The sequence below is a fragment of the Chiloscyllium punctatum genome, chromosome 2 (assembly GCF_047496795.1).
Source record: "Chiloscyllium punctatum isolate Juve2018m chromosome 2, sChiPun1.3, whole genome shotgun sequence".
Lineage (NCBI taxonomy): Eukaryota > Metazoa > Chordata > Chondrichthyes > Orectolobiformes > Hemiscylliidae > Chiloscyllium > Chiloscyllium punctatum.
The window spans coordinates 31,930,548-31,953,021 of record NC_092740.1 but is presented as its reverse complement, the minus strand read 5'-3'; the positions used below and the strand labels follow the sequence as shown (position 1 = coordinate 31,953,021).

General features: G+C 41.2%; 1 protein-coding gene across 1 annotated transcript in view; it reads right to left on the bottom strand.

Annotated features, from left to right (window-relative positions):
* The window catches only part of LOC140495749 (solute carrier family 22 member 4-like), a 37,524-nt gene that overhangs the window by 5,702 nt on the left and 9,348 nt on the right, over positions 1-22,474 (bottom strand). Inside the window, exons 2-8 of the mRNA XM_072594815.1 lie at positions 15,030-15,133; positions 11,250-11,404; positions 8,283-8,454; positions 7,634-7,775; positions 5,369-5,460; positions 4,257-4,471; positions 3,746-3,928 (exon numbers count right to left, since the gene is read on the bottom strand). Of these exons, the coding sequence (XP_072450916.1) occupies positions 3,746-3,928; positions 4,257-4,471; positions 5,369-5,460; positions 7,634-7,775; positions 8,283-8,454; positions 11,250-11,404; positions 15,030-15,133 (1,063 nt within the window). The remainder of the gene's footprint in view (positions 1-3,745; positions 3,929-4,256; positions 4,472-5,368; positions 5,461-7,633; positions 7,776-8,282; positions 8,455-11,249; positions 11,405-15,029; positions 15,134-22,474) is intronic.

Here is a 22,474-nt window from a genome sequence, read left to right as displayed (position 1 = left end):
TCATTCCATACATGCACGACCCTCTGCATGAAAAGGTTGCCCCTAAGGTCCCTTTAAAATCTTTCCTCTTTCACCATAAACCTATGCCCTCTAGTTTTGGACTGTGCTACCCTGGGGAAGGGACATTGTATATTTACCCTATCTAAGTCCCTCATGATCTTAGAAGCTTCTACAAGATCACTCCTCAGCCTCTTACAGCTCAAATCCTCCAACCCTGGCAACATGCTTGTAAATCTTTTCTGAACCCTTTCAAGTTTCACATCTTTCCAATAGGAAGGAGACCAGAACTGCATGCAATATTCCAACAGTGGCCTAACCAATGTCCTGTACAGCCGCAACATGACCTCCCAGCTCCTGTACTCAATACTCTGACCAATAAAGGAAAGAATACTAAACGCCTTCTTCACTATCCTATCTACCTGCGACTTCACTTTCAAGGAGCTATGAACCTGCACTCCAAGGTCTCTTTGTTCAGCAACACTCCCTAGGACCTTACCATTATGTGTATAAGTCCTGCTAAGATTTGCTTTCCCAAAATGCAGCACCTCGCATTTATCTGAATTAAACTCCATCTGCCACTTCTCAGCCCATTGGCCCATCTAGTCAAGATCCTGTTGTAATCTGAGGTAACCGTCTTCACTGTCCACTACACCTCCAATTTTGGTGTCATCTGCAAACTTAATAACTGTACCCCCTATGCTCGCATCTAAATAATTTGTGTAAATGACAAAAAGAGGGCCCAGCACCAATCCTTGTGGGCGGCACGGTGGCACAGTGGTTAGCACTGCTGCCTCACAGCGCCAGAGACCCGGGTTCAATTCCCGCCTCAGGCGACTGACTGTGTGGAGTTTGCACGTTCTCCCTGTGTCTGCGTGGGTTTCCTCTGGGTGCTCCGGTTTCCTCCCACACTCCAAAGATGTGCAGGTCAGGTGAATTGGCCATGCTAAATTGCCCGTAGTGTTAGGTAAGGGGTAGATGTAGATGTAGATGTAGGGGTATGGGTGGGTTACGCTTCGGCGGGGCAGTGTGGACTTGTTGGGCTGAAGGGCCTGTTTCCACACTGTAAGTAATCTAATCTAATCTTCATTGGTCACAGGCCTCCAGTCTGAAAAGCAACCCTCCATTACCACCCTCTGTCTTCTGCCTTTGAGCCAGTTCAGTATCCAAATGGCTAGTTCTCCCTGTATTCTGTGAGATCCAACATTGCTAACCAGTCTCCCATGGGGAATCTTGTCAAACGCCTTACTGAAGTCCACATAGATGACATCTACCGCTCTGCCCTCATCAATCCTCTTTGTTACTTCTTCAAAAAAACTCAATCAAGTTTGTGAGACATGATTTCCCAAACACAAAGCCATGTAGACTATCCCTAATCAGTCCTTGCCTTTCCAAATACATGTACATCCTGTCCCTCAGGATTCCCTCCAACAACTTGCCCACCACCGATGTCAGGCTCACTGGTCTATAGTTCCTTGGCTTGTCTTTACCACCCTTCTTAAAGAGTGGCACCATGTTAGCCAACCTCCAGTCTTCCGGCACCTCACCTATGACTATCGATGATACAAATATCTCAGCAAGAGGCCCAGCAATCACTTCTCTAGCTTCTCATAAAGTTCTCGGGTACACCTTATCAGGTGGTGGGGATTTATCCACCTTTGTGCCTTTCAAAACATCCAGAACTTCCTCCTCTGTAATATGGACATTTTGAAAAATGTCACCATCTATTTCCCGACAGTCTTTATCTTCCATATCCTTTTCCACAGTAAATACTGATGCAAAATACTCGTTTAGTATCTCCCCCATTTTCTGCGGCTCCACACAAAGGCTGTCTTGCTGATCTTTGAGGGGCCCTATTCTCTCCCTAGTTATCCTTTTGTCCTTAATGTATTTGTAAAAACCCTTTGGATTTGCCTTAATTCTATTTGCCAAAGCTATCTCATGTCCTCTTTTTTGTCCTCCTGATTTCCCTCTTAAGTATACTCCTACTGCCTTTATACTCTTTAAAGATTCACTCGATCTATCCTGTCTGTACCTGACATATACTTCCTTCTTTTTCTTAACCAAACCCTCAATTTTTTTAGTCATTCAGCATTCCCTGTACCTACGAGCCTTTCCTTTCACCCTGACAGGAATATATTTTCTCTGGATTCTTGTTATCTCATTTCTGAAGGCTTCCCATCTTCCAACCATCTCTTTCCCTGCGAACATCTGCCCCCAATCAGCTTTCGAAAGTTCTTGCCTAATACCGTCAAAATTGGCCTTTCTCCAATTTAGAACTTCAACTTTTAGATCTGGTCTATTCTTTACCATCACTATTTTAAATCTAATAGAATTTTGGTCACTGGCCCCAAAATGCTCCCCCACTGACACCTCAGTCAACTGTCCTGTCTTATTTCCCAAGAGTAGGTCAAGTTTTGCACCTTCTCTAGTAGGTACATCCACATACTGAATCAGAAAATTTTCTTGTACACACTTAACAAATTCCTCTCCATCTAAACCCTTAACACTATGGCAGTCCCAGTCTATGTATGGAAAGTTAAAATCCCCTACCATAACCACCCTATTATTCTTACAGATAGCTGAGATCTCCTTACAAGTTTGTTTCTCAATTTCCCTTTGACTCTTAGGTCTATAATACAATCCCAATAAGGTGATCATCCCTTTCTTATTTCTCAGTTCCACCCAAATAACTTCCCTGGATGTATTTCCAAGATTATCCTCCCTCAGCACAGCTGCAATCGATCCTTATCAAAAACGCCACTCCCCCTCCTCTCTTGCCTCCCTTTCTATCCTTCCTGTAGCATTTGTATCCTGGAACATTAAGCTGCCAGTCCTGCCCATCCCTGAGCCATGTTTCTGTAATTGCTATAATATCCCAATCCCATGTACCTAACCATTCATCTGCCTTCCTGTTAGGCCCCTGCATTGAAAAAAATGCAGTTTTATTTATTAGTCATACCTTGTCCCTGCCTGCCCTGACTGTTTGACTCACTTCTGTTCTCAACTGTACCAGTCTCAGATTGATCTCCTTCCTCACTATCTCCTCCTCCCACCCTTCCCTTCCTCTCCCACCCCCCCCCCCCTTACTAGTTTAAATCGTCCCGAGCAGCTCTAGCAAATTTCCCTGCCGGTATATTAGTCCCCTTCCAATTTAGGTGCAATCTGTCCTTGTACAGGTCACTTCTACCCCAAAAGAAATTCCAATGATGCAAAAAATGTGAATCCTTCTCCCATACACCAGCTCCTCAGCCATGCATTCATCTGCTCTATCCTCCTATTCCTGCCCTCACTAGCTCGCAGCACTGGGAGTAATCCAGATATTACTACTCTCAAGGAGTCACCAATTTTAAATTATCACTAAGATAGCAGTTCTCAGAAACATGAAACATATTTCCCTACTACTTTTCCGGACTTATGCTCCTGCTGAATGCTCCCAATTAGATTTTTAATGCAGAGATGACTGCATTTGCCCCAAGGGAAATTTAAGGAAATATTTGAAGCAAGGTGTATCGGGCTAAACCTGAAACATTAACTCTGTTTCTCTTTCTGCCAGACATGCCGAGTTTCTCCAGCAACTTCTGGTTTTGTATCGGATTTCCAATATGCGCAGTTTTTTTGTTTTTCTCTTAATCAACAGTTTAAGTTCTTCAAGTGGGATACCACTTTCACTAACCTCACTGGTACCAATTTTTAAAAATTCTTTGAATAATTAAACGTATAGTTGCCTAAAGTTTTTACTTCTTACCCAGATATGCAAAATATGGGGATATTATGGTGGAAATCATAGCTGCCATGGAACAAGCTGCAACACCCATATTCCTCACTACAGTTGGATACAGTTCAGTTGAGAAAACGTAGATCATAGAGAACGCTGCTGCATATCCGAATTTACCAACCATTGCCATTGTCATAATAAGCACATTGTAACCTGTGAAATCCAAGCACAGACAGGTTAGTATACACACAAAAGTTTCCAAATAGTTTAATTCAATTTATTCAATCTTTTCAACCACATGAAAATCCATGATCAATGGGAACAGTATTGAAGTTCTGCCCATCACACAAGCCTATAATGCAGTGACTGTGGGCAACTCCATAAAGTCACCAGCCAATCACCTACGCAAAAGTTGATTGGGATTTGTTAGCCTGAATAGCTTTTGAGAAATGCAATTGAATAAAATCAGAATGTTAAATGTCGCCACTAACATGCTTCAACAGAACAGAGGGTTCCCAAATTAACTGGTTTGAACTCTTACTCGAAGGTACAATCTGGATCAACAGCAGCATAATTCCACTACACACCACAATGCAAGCAAGGGAGATCCGACGAGGTGACACACGCAGCAATATCCATGCTATCACATAGGATGGTATTTCAATCACTGCAGAGATAAAGCAGTTGATATACGGGTCTCCATGCATATTGGGCATGTTGAAGGATAAGCCAAAGTAACCCACTGAAGAAATCATCCTGCAAAAAGATGTGAAAAACAAAGTATTATTGGAAAGAAAAATACTGAAGATGCTAGAAATCTGAAACAAAGGGAAAATTGAGGAAACAATGAGTTTATTATAATTATTGGAAAATTTCCTTCCACTCTCCTAACAAGGAATTATATTCAGAATCTTGTACAGCCCTAGACAGAGAAATTAAAAGCCACTGACATAGATTCTCTAGATGTGACTGGTCTGTTAGGAGTGGAAATAGACAAGGGCAGTCCTCAGCAGACCAATGAACATTGATGGAGGAAGACGGTATGGTCAACGCTGTCTACAGATTGTTGGAAAGACAGTCGAGCACATAATTACAATATCACAAGCTCTCATTTTGGTCAAAGTTGTATCAATGCTGTAGCAAGGAACAAAACCGATCAAAGACTTCAGTGTGTATTTGGTAGGCCCCGCCGCCACGCCCACCAGACTTGAGAAAACAAGATGAAGACAGGACAGGAACATCAAACGCTTTTCTTCCTTTTTGTTGTGGGCAGATTTGAAAGTAAGATGACAGCACCCAAATTCAGGAAGACCCTTATGTATCTATCGGTACTGCGCTGGGGACTAGAAATAGGAATTGAGCAATCAGCAGTTTGGTGGATATGTGTGCATGCGTGGGAGGGGGAGGAAGAAGATCGGCAGTCATGCCAACTAGATGTCAGAGGGTAACATAGGAAACAAACTCGAAAAATATTGAGAACTTTAGGCTATTGCTAGGGGAGCATGAGTGGGGGGTGGGGTGAAGATGGAGCTAAAATGGAGGGATTCAAATTTAGTGGTAAGGAAGCCCATCACTTTCTCACGTACGTCCTCAGAGAGGTTAGGGATAGGGGTCTAAAGGAAACACTTATTGAGAACACATAGAAGGACTCACCATACAAGGACTGCAAATATCGTGATGTTTCTGATATTGGAAGTCCGAACCAAATCCAAGTAAGTGACTGCATGTATATTTTCATTTTGCAGCTAAAGAGTACAAGAAAATAAAAATTAACATTGTGAAACAAATAACTAACAGACAGGGAAGAGCCAGTAAAAGTTAATATAAACCCCCCCCCCCCCATGACTCTACCTATAACTTAATAAACTAAATCATAGGCCATTCATTTGGCTGATTAGACAAAACGCATCCTCATGGAATGACCAAATTAAATGGAGCAGAATGTTCCCAGTTCAGTGGATTATCAGAGAATAACTCTTGTATTGATAGAAAAGAGAATGGACAGGGGTTTAAAAAAAAGCAATTCTAACTGATGGTGAACAATCTTGCTCCAACACATCCTCTTCCAGGTTTAACAGCAGATCACTGGGACCTCAAGCACCTATCATCATGGTCTTCCATGGCAAACGCGTTGCAGATAGTGATGAAGCTTTTTCAACATAAGATCGGGGTAAGAAATGCAATGGATAAGGGCAACACATAGATGTGAAAGATGATCATCATCCAGGAGAGTGACAACAACAAGCCAGGATGGGGTGAGCCCATGCAAGATAGAGGTTTTCATATGCAAGAGGACAAAAAGGAGCTCATCACTTATCTTCAGACAAATAGAAACCTGGAAGGAAATGGAGGGTTGGATGACTGTGGGGCATCCCTTGGTACCACTGTCACCCAGAGATCACATACTTATTGCCAGTGCCAAGCCCTCAGTCCTCTTCCATTTCCATTGTACTAAACGGCTCCATAACCACTTACCTACCCATTGTACATCCAGGCCTCAGACTGTCATCACAAAACCAGTGAATACAACAAGTTAGTCCTCAGGGTCTAAGATGTGAAACAGAGGAAATCTTTATTTTTATTAATTAAACAAAAGTAACTATGTAGGGTATGGGATCAGTAAAGTACACATTTCTTCACCTTACTGCTTTCATTGATGAAGGCCAAAATCCTGCAACTCCTTTCCGACAGTAAAGGAGGTGGCTCACCAGTACCTTGTGGAGAGCAACTAGGAGTGGACAGGAAATCCTGGCCTTACCAATATCACTCACAATGAATGAGTGAGTGAGTGAGTGAGTGAGTGAGTGAATGAAATAAATAAATAAATAAATCTGCAAAGAGGTAAGCATACACACAAAGTGAAGGCTGCAAATTGAATTGGTGCAAGCAGTGATATGATGAGGACCAGTTAGAAAAAGACAAAAAGGAAAGATGAGTCAGTGAAAACAGAATGGTCCATTGAAAACACGTGTGTTTTTGATTTGATTTGGTCTTTTCCTGATGTTGTTAAGTCATTTAAATGTTTCTAATTTTTATCCATGAAACCACCAGTGAGCACAGCAGGCTTGTTTTAAGCCCCCTCCCTCCCAACACACACACACATACACAACAAAAAACATTGGTAAGAGAGATGTCAGAGGTCTAAGAAGGCAGACTGCTGCCATTTTCTCCAGGGCAATTAGACATGGGGAATAAATGTGTGGCCTAGCAGATATCCCAGGAACAAGTTTAAAAATTGTCAAATTTCACGAGGTTTTCTAAGTAAGAGCAGTCACGGATTTAAATAATGCACAAAATACCACAACTAGTTTTGTAGGTATTAGACAGTAAGACCATAATAGGAACAGGATTGGGTCATTTGACTCATCAAGCCTGCTCACAGCTAATCCAATGTTCCTCACATTCACTTTCCTGCCTTTCCCTGTAACTCTTGATTCCCCTATTGATCAAGGATCTATCTCAGCCTCAAATATGCACAAGCACTCTGCTCCCACAGCTCTCTGTAGTAAGGATTTTCAAAGACTCTCAGCCCTCAGAAGAAATTGCTCCTCATCTCTGTCTTAAATTGGTACTCCTTTATTCTGAGACTATGCCCTCTTGTCCTAGATTCTCCTAGAAGGGAGAACAACCTCTTAGCATTTACCCTGTTAAGCCCCTTAAGAATCCTAAATGTTTCAATGAGGTCACCTCTCATTCTTCTAACTAGTCGGTAGCAATAAGATAGACATTGCGTCAGAGATCAGGACTACATCACTTGCTCTAGATCTGAATACAATAATAGAACTGCCAAATGCTTTTGGGGGTGCAAATAAGGCAATACAAAAATTGACCCCATACATTGTTGAAAATGTAGTGTATTATCATGGTTTTTTTATTCTAACATCAATGAAATTAATAAAACGTGCAATGGTTTATTACAATTGATTCTCGGTTTCCTATATTCTCAAACGTCCCTGCAGTCGTCGTAATGCCATTTCTTTTAGCAGCGGCTTTTAAGATCACTATTGCTTCTTCCACTCGACCCTGAGAGAGCAGCCATCTTGGAGATTCTGGTATAAACCTGTAAAATACAGCGGGGAAATACTGTAGCAGGTAGAATAGTAAAGACTGCACAAATTGGGTTCAGGGAATGCAAGAACTTGCTCAGGTGGTTTATCGAAAAGGAAAGCAAACTTGCAGAGAAAACTTCCCTTCTCTCACTGCTCCAACACAGCCAAATGGACATGGCAAGCTGGAACTGAGAGTTATGTGCAATAGTTAAAAAAGGCTCCAATGCTGAAAAAAAATTAATTGGAGAGTACAGGTGATGCCAAAGAGAACCACCAAAGCTGCCATTTGTGTTGGTCAGCAGCCAATGGAGATGAGAAGATCAGGGTCATTGGGTTTTGACCCAGAGATGGGTTGACATACCAAATTAAAAGGCATGGCAAATTACATTGGTATATGTCCATCCCCTTTGAAATTTATTTCACGTTGAAATGTAGTGAATATATTTGTCACAATATGGGGAACTATGTGTGATTTGACGTTACAAAACAAATGAAAAGTTAATTGAAGGTTAACTCACCACCAGAGAGGAACATAAAGGATTTGAGGAAGCGACAAGGCCACCAATAACATCCGCCAGTCCCGAATAAAATACGCAAAAATCGGTAGAACCACATAACCCACTGCATAAAATAGGCAGACTCCAATGGTTCCAAAAGCAATCCTTTCAGCTTTACCAAGAAGTTCACTTCCTATTGAAGAAAGTTTTGAAAAAAAGCCAACTTACAAACCTCAGTGTGATAAACTGATAACTTGATCAGCAAATGAGAGCACTTCAAAAGTAAAGAAGAAATAAAAGAGAAAAAAAAAGTGGCAGGTCCAGAGATTAGCAAGATGTAACTTACAAATGTAACTAATGACATTTTGCATGATAACTTTAAGAGAAGAATAGACTAGAAAGATCTCCTTTTCAGTTTTGGTTTTTCAGGTTCATTCTCGACATTTGACCTCAAGAAATTTTTCACCACTCAACTGATTGCCCATCTTCCAAGTGCATCTGATACATGGCAGGGAGATAGTGAGCTAGCCTGAAACAGCATTCAATTCTGCTCACTACTGCCCTTTGAGGCCCAGAGATTCATCATCCTGTCAGACCTCCAGGTCCCCTGACCTCCATCCTCCTAAGGCAAAAGTGAGTACTGCAGATGCTGGAAACCAGAGTCTAGATTAGAGTGGTGCTGGAAAAGCACAGCAGGTCAGGCAGTATCAGAGGAGCAGTAAAATCAAAGTTTCAGGCAAAAGCCCTTTATCAGGAAGATGAAAGGCTTTTGCCTGAAACGTCGATTTTCCTGCTCCTCGGATGCTGCCTGACCTGCTGTGCTTTTCCAGCACCACTCTAATCTAGACTCCATCCTTCTAAGATTAGTGGTGCTGGAAGAGCACAATAGTTCAGGCAGCATCCAAGTAGCTTCGAAATCGACGTTTCGGGCAAAAGCCCTTCATCAGGAATAACCCATCCTTCTAACTCCCACGTCACAAGTCTGAGAATCTGGACATTTCCCCACTCCCACCCCCAACCCAGATCAGCACCCTCCCACATCCCCACCTCAGACCTCCATGCCCTAGCCTCTCATTCCACAGTCTGGTGGTTGACTCTTAACTGCCCTCTAGAAAATTAGCGATGGGTAAATAAATGCTAGCTTAGCTAGTGATACCCATATCCCACGACTGAATTAAATATCGTTTCTCCCCAACAAAAGAAAAATTCAACATCCTCAGGCTTTTTGGAATGAAAATCAAATTTCCCCAATTCAATTCGCATTAAAGTCTAATGAAATGCCAAGCTGATATACTTTCTCAGAGGTCAGGACACTACCACTGTGTCATATATGCCCAAGAAATAATTAGCAACCTACCAACAAGGATGGCATTCAAATTTCTAAAAGCAGAGCACAACAGATTAGCAGATCACCTTAATCACATGAACATTTTATCATTCACAAAAGCAGGCATCTTGTTTTAAATCAATTTGTTCAGATGTATCATGACACATATTTTGAGCAGATGACATTTGAACTCCAACCTTCTGGGCTAGAGAGGGAGACACTACCACTGTGCCACAAAATGTTTGGTAAGGTCATTATATCCTTCCTCAGGCGCAGTGCTTAGAAGACCTTTGTTTATGGTCTAACCAGGGCTCTGTGTGGCTGAAGCAAGACTTGAATAGGCAATTAAAAAGTAGAAGAGACACACAGAGCCAGAGATTTAGGAAGCAACAGCTCCCAACACATAAGGCTATTGACTGAAATTAAGAGCAGGAATGAAGTGATGCAAAGCAAAGCAAAATTCAGATTGGTAAAATAGAGTACAGACCAGCTAAAGTTAGTTTTTGCATCACTCTGCCTGTCTGACTGAGGATAGGGAGTCAATAAAAAGACTGTGGTGGACTGAGTCTTGCAATTGGGTGTGAGCATCTGGATTTGGGACAAGGTAGCGGTGTTCAATAACAAATAAAAACAGAAATTGTTGGAAAAGCTCAGCAGGTCTGGCAGCATAAAAACCAGAGTTAAGGAGTTGGGAGGTCATGTTGCAGCTGTGCAGGACATTGGTCCAGCCACTTTTGGAATACTACATGCAGTTCTGGTCTTCTTCCTATCAGAAGGATGTTGTGAAACTTGAACGGGTTCATAAAGGTTTACAAGGATTTTGCCAGAGTTGGAGGATTTGAGCTATAGGACAGCTTGAATAGGCTGGGGCTGTTTTCCCTGGAGCGTCACAGGCTGAGGGGTGACCTTATTGATGTTTATAAAATCATGAGGGGCATGAATAGGATAAATAGACAAAGTCTCTTCCCTGGGGTGGGGGGAGTCCAGAACTAGAGGACATAGGTTTAGGGTGAGAGGGGAAAGATACAAAAGAGACCTAAGGGGCAACTTTTTCACGCAGAGGGTGGTACGTGTATGGAATGAGTTGCCAGAGGAAGTGGTGGAGGTTGGAACAATTGCAACATTTAAAAGGCATTTGGATGGGTATATGAATAGGAAGGGTTTGGAGGGATATGGGCCGGGTGCTGGCTGGTGGGAGGAGATTGGGTTGGGATATCTGGTCGGCATGGATGGGTTGGACCAAAGGGTCTGTTTCTGTGCTGTACATCTCTATGACTCTAGGTCCAGTGACCCTTCCTCAGAAGTTTTTTTTAAGTAGCTTGCAGAGGTGAGGCCACATTTAAAGATCAGGATACGAGGTGGTGATATCATTGATGTGTAAGAGGGATGCTCTGGCAATAGATAGGACCTGCGTTTTAAAAATTATCCGACACATTTTTGGTTTTATTTTCAAAGTGGTCAACTAGAGGAAGCCAGAAATCCCAATTAGTAGGAAGGAATTACTTCTGACTGACATCCAAACCAGAAACATTTTTTTCCCATCATCTGTTTTGCCTGCACAATGCACAAAAAGAGAGAAGAGGTGAACATTGAAGACAGTGAGAATGGAATAGAACAAGGAAACAGATTTAGAACAATGCAGCAACTTAAAAAGAACTTACCTAAAATGAACATCACTATATATCGTGCAATTTGGGCCAGGCCAACAATGAAGAATAAGGTAACAAACATCTCCCAGCTCTGAGAGGTCACGAGGAGAAGGATAGAGCCAGTGTGCACAGTCATGGATACAAACAGAATGAGTTTTCTCCCATACCTTAATAAAGCAAGAAAACATATCCATTTAAATAGGTTTTCTTCGTCAAATACTGTAGCCCGCGTTGCTGCTTCTTAAATCCTTTTGACATGATACATAGGTCAGGAATCCTTTGTACCAATGCCACAGGACCAACTTGTTTTGGATACACTTACCCTTCAAGATTTTTCACTAAGCATCTCACAACCAAAAACATTTCTTTAACCCTAGCCTATTGGGTAAAGGGTTCACGTGGTCTTTATCCAAAATCTGTTGGCATCTGCAAGCTTATGTTTTTTCATTATCTCTGCACTTGTCCTTCTTTGTTTCCATTTGTTGCTACACATACCACTTAAGTCAGTTCAAGCCTTTGGAAGAAAGCTCCTCCTGAATGGACCTAAAAATGAAGTTAATTCCCAAAAGGGCCTGAACAGATCTGCAGAAGCTGAGTTCGGGCCTTTGGAAAGAAGCTTCACTTTTACATCTATTCAAGTCCATTCAGGCTAAGCAAAGATGTCTTCCTCAAAAAGGCCCAAACACAGCATGTCTATAGGAGTGTTCAGATCCACTTTCAAAGACCTTCGGTTTTTGGATGGACTGATAAATAATACCTAATCTGAATATAGATTTATCCTTTGGTATAATATATCAGGTACAGGGATATAATGGTCATATTTCCAAACTGACATATTGGAATATTAGCTCTCACTTGTGCTCTTAAATCACAAAATAAAAGACTCCAAATTTCTATGAAATACACAGAAACACAAGAGATGCTGACAATGCTTTATTGCTCTTGCCTTGTTAAAGTGGTCATGATGAACATTGCTGGTGTGAGTTTTATCTCTAGCAAGATATTCTATCTGGTGTGGCAATATTAATGTTAAATCTCTCGTAACATAATCGATGTGGATATCATGGCACTGAAGAATCCAATAGACTGCTATTACAGCTCAGTAAATATTAAAAATACTTACATTCATAGCCACATCAGTGTTTGTGCTAACAATAAACTATTAAGCTACATAAAGCAGCATTTTTCTTGTAGCATGTCACATTTTAAGGGAAAGATGGAATAGGTGATCATTCTACCCTCAGTTCACAAACAGTGATGTTACTACAAGCATGTCCCTTAAAGGTACACTGACTGTGAGACATAATACAATTGCCACTGAACTTGTCCAGTCGTTGTGTTGGTGCCCCTCCATCAAAGGCATATATAGAATTTCACTGAGTCAAAACCCTGAAAATGAAAGAACAGTGGTATATTCCCAAGTGAGCTCGAAAGTTGCACACAACTGTTCAGAGATTGAGTCCTGTTCTTCTAGGCAAAACCAGCATTCCAACACATGCTAGTTTGGGGAAAACAAAAACCTGTAGCACTTAAACAGCCATGTCGAGTATGAGGTCACAGAAGAACCCTTGCTGAAAGATGAGGGTATCTGTAGATCTGTGAAGGCTCTCCAACATCAGAAGGTAAGGGCATTGCTTATAATTGGGAAGGACCTAGGACATCTACACCAAAATATTAAATTGAAAAAATGCAATTGAAAGATAACGCAGCTAAAACAGCCATCTCATTCAGCAATCAATATTTCCATTTTAATTAAAGTGAAAAAAAACCATTGATGGAAAAGTGAAATTGAAGATTAATGACTGGGAAAGATTAAAAACCATGATTAAAATTAGTGCATACTCCAACATCAGTAAGCACCATAGCCAATGCCTGGGTCCACAGATGTGCCAGAAGTAAGAGACCACAATAATCTCACAACTGGATGTGCTATCAGGATGACTGAACAGCTGTGCTACTCAGGGCTTCACTGTCACCACAAAAGGCACAATCTCAAAGCCTCCACAAAGCTCTGTTAACCAACACATGTGAAACAAACGCCCAATTACAACCAGCAAAAACAATCCATCATTAAAAAGACTGTCCCACTGGGGAAAAAAGAGAGTGAAGAGTCAGAGTTGGGAAGAGAACAGCAGCTGCTCAAGACTGCCATCATCTCTATTACAAGATGGCCAAAGTCCTCACTGTGAGAGACCCTGCAAGGCTAAAATCCAAAGTCTCAACTCAGAGCCAACAGTGACATCTCCCAAGAACCAACTATCTGTAAAGAATCATCCCCACCAAGAGGGACTGCCAATATTGTACAGCAAATAGATGGGAGTGGGAACATAACGATCACATATTCTAAGTGTGCAGATAGATATCTGGTAAGTCCTGGTTACACTAAACTTCTTAACAAAGTGATATTAGGAATCCTTTCTTGACACTGTGTTGTCGTCCCTTTCACTTGGAGCCTAGTTGGTAGTGCACATGTCCCTGATTCAGAAGGTTGATAATTTGATGCTTACTCCAGAGATCAGAGCACACAAAACCAGGCTAATTTTCCAGTGTAACAACGTGAGCGTTCTATACGAAGGTGCTTTACAGACAAGATGGAAAATTGAGGATGCTTCTGCCCTCTCAAGTGAACACAAAAAGTCTCTCCTCGAAGAGAAGGCAAGTTCTCCCTGGTGCGCTGGTCAGGTTTACAACCAATGAAAGCCCTCTGTTGGTGAAAATACCGAGGAAGTTTCACCATTCATTGATAGGGCAGGCAATATAAGACATCATAGCCAATGACACCCACATACTGGGATCAATTTTTTTTCAAATCCCACGTCGTCCCAGTACTCTCCAGTATAACTGTCCACTTTACAACTGGTAACAACTTTACGGCACATCAAATTACAGGGAATACCATTTCCAACAAGCAAGAATCCATTCATTCCACCCTGACTTTCACAGGCATTAAAATATGCTCCCCATCCCTAAAATCAACACCTGAGGGATGAGAATTGACCAGTACCTTAACTGGACTAGCCCTCTAAAAACAATAGCTACAACAGCAGTCAGAGGGCAGGAAATCTGCAACAATTAAGACACTATCTGCCCCTCCCAAAATCTGTTCACCATCTAATGCACAAATCACGATCAGCAGAATGATGGAAAACATCACTCGGCTGGGTCAAGAAGCTCGACAATATTTGGCACAAAATGCCCACCTTTCCAAAATAAATCTGAAACGAATGCAGAGAATGCTGGAGGATCACAACAGGTCTGGCAGCATTTGTGGAGAGAAAAAAAAGTTATTGTTTCAAGTCTAATACAATTCTTCTTCAGAAGCTGTCAGCCCTTTCCAAAATCGCATCCACCAACTCAAACACATGCCATCCACCCACTGGCACCTTCTGTCAAATGTACTGCAGCAACACGCCAAGTCTCCACCATTGGCACCTTTCGAACCTGTGACTTCTATCACCTGGAAAGGACAATATTTAACAGATGCGTGGGAACAGAACCACTTACAAATTACCCTCCAAGGGAAAATAGCATCCTGACTTGCCATTTCAACTCTGTCGCCAGGTGAAATCCAGGGACTCCTTCTCCAACAACACTGCAGAATACCCACATCGCAGCTGATGACAGTGGCTCACCACCACCTTAAAGGTAAACTGGGTATGGTGCACAAATCCTAACCTTTCCAGTGGGTCCAACATCCCAAGAACCAAGGTATGAAAAACATCTTTTTACTAGCCGCTAAAGGAAATTACCATAACCAGTTAATTATTTAGTTACTAAAATTAAGAATTGTACCTGTCTGAAATTTGTCCAGAGATGAATGATCCACACAGCATGCCCAAGAAAAATACTGATGCTGTAAATGGTCCTTTCCATTTATTATCACAAACAAGATTCCACTGAAAAAACAAGGCAAAGTCATTAAAAACATCAAACAAAAAATAAACAAAAGAACCACAGATGCTGGAAACCAGAAACAAAAACAGAAATTGCTGTTAAATGCATTCTGAAGGGTCAATGAACTGAAAGATTAACTCTGCTTTCTCTGCACAAATGCTATCAGACCTGCTGAGCTTTTTCAGCAATTTCTGTTTTTGTTTTCATTAAAAGCACTATTAACTTGCATTTCAGGTGCACTACTGGTTTGTTAAAAGCCTGGGGCTGGAAAGAATATAATGGCATTGCCATATGAACCAATTTGAATGATATCAGTTTGCTTCCATTGCAAGGGAGGCATTAATTAATTTTCTTTTGGTATTTAAGCCCCTACAGGACACAGGTCTGTTGTGAGAAGTACAATTGTCCCATTGCTTGATTGTGCTTTGTAGGTTTCTTTAAAAAGTGAGAGTTAGCCAGGTGCAGAATGGACCCAGTGTTCTTTTCTTGTATTACAACAGCGTAAACATTTCAAAAACCAAAACAAAATTGTCCCAATCATCAGCCATGTAAAATCAGGAGGTCATGAAAAGCCCTATGGACAGCTAAATTTTATTGGAAATTAAATTACTACACTTGTGACTGTGGTCTGATTGATAAGATTGGGCGGGTTCATGATGAGTGAGGGCTCAACTTTTTGTTATGATGGCTTGTCCTGTACAGACTCACTCCTCTTTCATTAAAAAATTAAGAGTGTTTAAGGACAGACATTTCTCCATTTGGGTCTGTTATTTCTCCGTCTGACTATAGAGTATACTATAGTGCAGGTTCCCTTCCTCAGCTACCTCCTTTAACATACAGGAACCCTCGGTATCCAATACACCGGCGTTCTGACCAGCATGCTCTTAGTGCTTTGCAAGTGATTCAGCTGTTGCAGAGAGATCAGAGAGGTGTTTTGCTTTTAGTTGCTTTGTGCAATGCCAATAGGTTGTCCGTGGTCAAAGTGAAAATGTACACAAATCACCGTCTGGTAAACTTTGGGTTATTCTGACACAAATATTGGTGCACTTTCCAGCATCTGTGGCTAAACCTGGGGAACACAGCTTGTTTCCACCAGTCAACGCCAACATCCAACACGTACTGTTGGAGACTATATTCCAACAGAAAGCAGCATTTTGAAATGCAATATTGTCATGTGGGGATCTGGTTAACTCAGTTGGTTGGACTGTTAGTTTGGAATGCAGCATAAAGCAAATGGTATGGGTTCAATTCTCACTGCTCCAGCTACAGTTACTATTAAAGACCACAAGACCATAGGAAACATAAACAGGAGAAGGCCCTTTAGCATCTCCCTTTAATATGATCACAGCTGATTCACCATTTCTCATGTCCACATTCCTACTTTTTTCCCCATAACCCTGAATTCCCTGACGATCGAGAATTTATCTCAGACTTAAATATACATGAGGACTCTGTCCACACAGATCTCCATGGCAAAGACTTCCAAAGACTCACTGTTCTCGGAGAGAAGTTCCTCCTCATTTCAGGATAAAGTTAGCACCCCTTTATTCTGAGACTATGCACTCTGGTCCTAACTCTCCCATGAGGGAAAGCATTCTCTCAGCATTTACTCTGTCAAGTGCCTTAACAATCCTATATGCTTCAATGAGCTCACCTCTCAATGTTCTAAACTCTCTTCCTCAAGAGCAGCAAAGACTGGGTCATGGAATACTCTCAAGGCTGAGTCAGGTTTTTGATCAACAAGGTAGTCGATGGTTATGGGAAGACAGGCAGGACTGTGACATTAAGGCCATGATCACATCACCCACGATCTGAGCTAATGGTAGATCTACTCCGAGTAGAGTCCCAACCTGTTCGCTTTTGCTCATAAGACTCTTCTTCCCAATCTCTCCTTGGAAAGTGGACTGGGAAAATTGGCTAAGCAAGGTTGACAGAAGAGAAGCAGTGGGAAACATTTTTTAAAAGGAAAATGCTGCATAACTCTCAAAGATATTTATGTTTGAGAAGAAAATGATGCTGTGGCTACCCAGGGACATTAAGAATGATATCAATTTGTCAAGAAAAGTCAGAAAATATTGAAAAGTTTAGTAGTAGGCCAGAAGATTGGGGAACATTTAGAAACCAGAAAAAGGGAGCCCCTTTTTTTGAAGCAAGCTGCAATTAGTGTCATTTAGCTAGAAACAAGGCACAACAGTGCCAGATTGCTGTCAAGTGACAGGAAGGTAGCTGCCTGTCACAAAGATGGCAGTGCCCATTCACACTATAGAAACAAACTGTACAGGGAAAATAAGAATGGTGTCACAGTTGACTATCCGTACATACACAACTCTGGCTGCCATCTTCAGTGTTGGCAGCACATTGTCCGAGAAAAAGAGTGGCAGAAACAAGCGTACAAGAGAAAACTAATGAGAAATATATTGTATATTTCTACAAGTAAATCTTTTCTGAACTCTTTCAAGGTTAACAACATCTTTCCTATAGCAAGAAGACCATAATTGAATGCAGTATTCCAAAAGTGGCCTAACCGATATACTGTACAGCTACAACATGACCTCCCAAATCCTCTACTCAATGGACTGACCGATAAAGGCAATCAAACCAAATGCCTTCATCACTACCTTTTTGACCTGTGATTCCACTTTCAACTTTGAACCTGCACTCCAAGGTGTCTTTGTTTGGCAACATTACTGAGGACCTTACCATTAAGTGTATAAGTTCTGCCCTGATTTGGCCCATCAAAACATAGCATCTCACAGTTACCTAGATTAAACTCCATCTGCCACTCCTCGGCCCATTGGCCATTTTATCAAAGTCCCATTGTACTCTGAGGCAGCCTTCTCTGCTGTCCACCACACCACCAATTTTAGTGTCATCCTCAAAATTTACTAACCATACTTAGTATATTCACAACCAGAGGTTGAGATTGAGGAATTAAATAATGGCAGGTGAAGCTGAAGGTTACAGTCTGACCAGCCGCACCATTTAAAATGGCAGAGTAGGCTTAAGAAGCCAAATAGCCTATTTCCATACATGGGAAGGCACCAGGAAGAGTAATGGACTACTAAACTTGAAATCCTTTGGCACTAATGGTCTGCATCCTATGGTCTTAAAAGAAGTAGCTGTAGAGATAGCAGATGTGCCCTTTTTTTAATCTCCCAGATTAATGCACTAGATTCTGGATTGACAAACTGGAATGCAAGACTTTAATTCAAAAGAGAAAGGAGACAGCAAGCAGCAAACTAGACACCAGTTAGCTTGGTATCGGTCATCAGGAAAAGTACTGGTAGCCATTAATGGAGGAGGAATAAGACATTTAGGACACAATTATATATTCAGGCAGATTCAACAGTGTTGTAAAAGGAAAATTGTGTTTCAAGCAAGGATTAGGAACAGGGCAGGCCATTCACCTCCTTGATTCTGTTCCACCATTAGATAAGATCATGGCTGATGTGATCGTGGCCTCAACGTCACAGTCCTGCCTGTCTTCCCATAACCATCGCCTACCTTGTTGATCAAAAACCTGACTCAGCCTTGAGAGTATTCCATGACCCAGTTTTTTCTGCTCTTGAGGAAGAGAGTTCCATACACTAAACAACCTCAAAAAATTGTCCTCTTCTGTCTTAAATGGGATACTCTCCTTTGTTATGGAGCATAGCCTCTTGGCTCTGCACTTATCCTGCAAGAAGCAGCGTCCTCTCAGCATTTACTCTGTCAAATCAGGATCTTGTGTTTTAGTAAGATCATCCCTCATATTTCTCAATTCCAATGGGTGTAGGCTTGGCCTGCTCAACCCTTCCTCTTCAGCCAACCCTTTCAACCCAGGATCTCTCAATCCTTCTCTGAACTGCTAATGTGATTACATCTGTTTAGAACAAAACTAACACTGTACTCTGGATGTGGGCTCACTAAGGCTATGTACAGCTACAGCACCATTTTTCTACTTGTATATTCCAGTTTCCTTGCGATAAACGACAATGTGTTGATCACTTGTTCTATTTACGTACAAATCTGGTTATTCATGGCGTAAGAGACCCCTAGATCCTCTTGTGCTATTGATTTCTGCAATCTTTCCCTAACTAAATAGCATTCTGTTCTTTTTTATTAAATTCTCCTTGCTAAAGCAGACACATTCACATTTCACAAATGTTCGCCTGCTTAACCCGATCTAAATCACTGTGCAATGTAGTTACAGCTCACTTTCCCACAAAGATCTTTCCTATCTACCTTTGTGCCATCAGGAAATGTTTCTACCGTTCAAAATACTAATAGACAAATGCACGAGAGATCTTGGAGGATAGATCGACCCAGGGTAGATAAAGGGAACCAGATATAGCGTATCAGATTTCCAACTGGCAGTCGATAAAGTGCCACATAAAAAGACTACTACTTTCGAGAAGAGCTTATGGGAGTTGCTGAGGTGGTGTTGATATGTTAGTGTGGAAGAGGGTGGGCAAACAGATAGGAAGGAAAGTTGGGAGCAATGAGTCTTTTACAGTTTGACAGTCCGAAATTAGTAGAGCTTCAGGAATCAGTAACCTAATGATGCTCAGAGTTATGAGCACTCCCTGAGCATGGTTCCCAGTCGGTTATAATTCCTGATGGCATACCCTAAATTATTAACCTACCCTGGTGAGGAGGGATGAACTGGCTCCACTTCTTAATTCCCCCACCCACTGGGTTGGTCATGACGAGGTTAATTTGTAACGATCCCTCCACATGTGGATAAATTTCTCCCAGACCAAATTAACTCTGTCATAAAAGGGAACCTTTTAAGGGAACCAGGCCTTCTAGAGTTATCATAAAGTGAGAGTTTAGTAGCTGCTAAAATCGAGAAGTAGTAACAACACAACACAACATACAAACACAAATTATTAACAAGGAGAGTCCATAAAAATGCACAAACAGTTCAGAGTCTGATCATTAAGGAACAGCAAAAAGTAGCAAGTTGTGGTCATTAAATGGGATGGTACTGGTAGCATTGACATTGGAAGTGGAATACTAGGTTAAAATCCTTGCTTTTTTTTGAGGGTTGACTGAAATTCTTTTGTCTTGATTGAGTGCTCTGACGTTCTGTCAAAAACATAGCACAAGAGTGTCCCTATTCCCCTTCCTACCCACAGTGCGGGAGCATTTGATGGCTATTCTCAAACTGTGACCTTCACTGCATAACTAGTACACTAGACCGCTGACAGACAAGGGGAGCAGCGAAAGGTGGCCGAGCAGAGGCTGATAGCTAAGTTCCATACCCATAGGGAGGGCTTCAACCGGGACCTTGGGTTCATATCACACTACAGGTGATCACACACACATACACAATCCCACATTCACACATATACCCTCTCACAGACTTAGATCACTTTACACTCACACACACACATATATACACTCTCTCTCACAGAGTGAGAGGTTAGATTAGGTTAGATTTCAGATTAGAATCAATCTAAACATTATGGCACACACAACAGAACACAGAGGGCTAACACCTTCTACATCTTAACATCTTATCTGGGCTGACACCAATTGTTACAGTTAACCTGAGAATGTAACTTTTAAAAAAAGTTTTATGATTTACATATGAAAGAAAAGAAACTAACATGGTCGTTCTAACAGATGAGAGACTCAACAAACAATGAAGGTATTTTTCAATGTATAATTTCAGTTACATCACACTGTAAACTTTTGCTATAAATTCTGTGTCTTACAACAGTGTACTCCACAACTACCTGATGAAGGAGCAGCGCTCCGAAAGCTAGTGCTCCAATTAAATCTCTTGGACTATAACCTGGTGTTGTGTGATTTTTAACTTTGTGCTAAATGGGACAGACTTGAACAGATCTAGCAATTCAAGACAGGTCAATAAGCAGCAGCACTGGCACATTCCAACATAATCTACAACATCATGGCCTGGCAGATCCCCCACTCTACCATTACCAGGTTATCAAACCTGGTTCAATGAAGTGTGTACAAGGACATTCCAGCAGCACCTGCTCCATTGCCACCAATGCAGGAAAAATGAAAATTTAACTGAATATTTGAAGGGGTCAGATTGCATTTGATTCATGGTTAAAAAAGTGTAATCCTTTCATCATAAATAGAAATTAGTTAAATCTTCAACTAATCTGCTGAATGCTGATGATTCACCGTAGTCTGAAATGGATAAATGATCTTTTCTGATTCTTTTCTTTTACCATTGACTTGGTTGTAATTAAGTGGCTATTTCAAGACAAACACATTTAGTCCTCATCCAGCCAGGGCAAAATGAAAGCTCTAGTCAGATTAAATAACTAATCTCTGGAATTTATTTCTAGTCTTTGTGTGACAACTCATGAAAATAAATAAAACCTATTCAATGGATCTGCTGTATCCCAAGCAACTGTAATAGCTTTGTCCAATTTATCTGTTAATGCCTGTTCTTTGACCTTCCGACAAGGAGAATTATTGACTTATTTATATGCAAACCAACTTCAGTTTATCCAGTCAATGAACACAGTCTACCATGTCCCTTTTCATTCCACCTCCTAATCACATTTTGCAATGCACTTAACCAAGTTTCTCTTGAAAGAAAGAGCCTTAAATTAATTCCCAGCTTTAGTTTGCTTCTCCTTATGTAGTACATCAAAGACTGCAGATTAATCAGAGTTCTACTGTTTTAAAACCTTTGAATTCAGAGGAGATTTGGGCTTTGTTGCCCAAACCAACATCTGTTGCCCATCCCTGATTGGATTTGAGAAGGTGATGTGGTCTGTCTTCTTGACAAGCTGCAGTCCATGTGCTGTTTGATCCAGCAACATTGAAGGCACAGCAACTATATTGGTGTGTGGTGTGTTGCTTGGAGGAGAACTTGCAGATATCTGTTGATACCTATCAAATTTAAACCTCTGGCACTTTCTCATAAACCCGTTGACACTGGGATCAACTTAGCACAACATCAATGATTGAAATATGTCTCCTTAGGTCACTGGGCAATGAAAGGTTCAATCAACATCTTCTGACTGGCACTTAGTTCATTTAGCATGTACAAAATAATCATTTATTGCTAACCCAGTAACTTGCACATGTTTATTTTGCATCAAACCCAGATGCCTTCTTGCTTCACCTACATCCAATTGTAACATTCATTTTCAGAGCAAATATTACACTTACCAACATTTCAACTACATGTGACACTTAACTCCTAATTTTACTTATTATACTTACAACACAAAATAATTTTGGAGCATATCAGAATGTAATTAACACTCTTGAGCTGATAAAAATTAGAGATTAACCTTTCCCTTAGCATCATGCAAACAACTTAAAACATGGGCAAGCAAGTGTAAGAATCCTAACCAGAAACTACATAC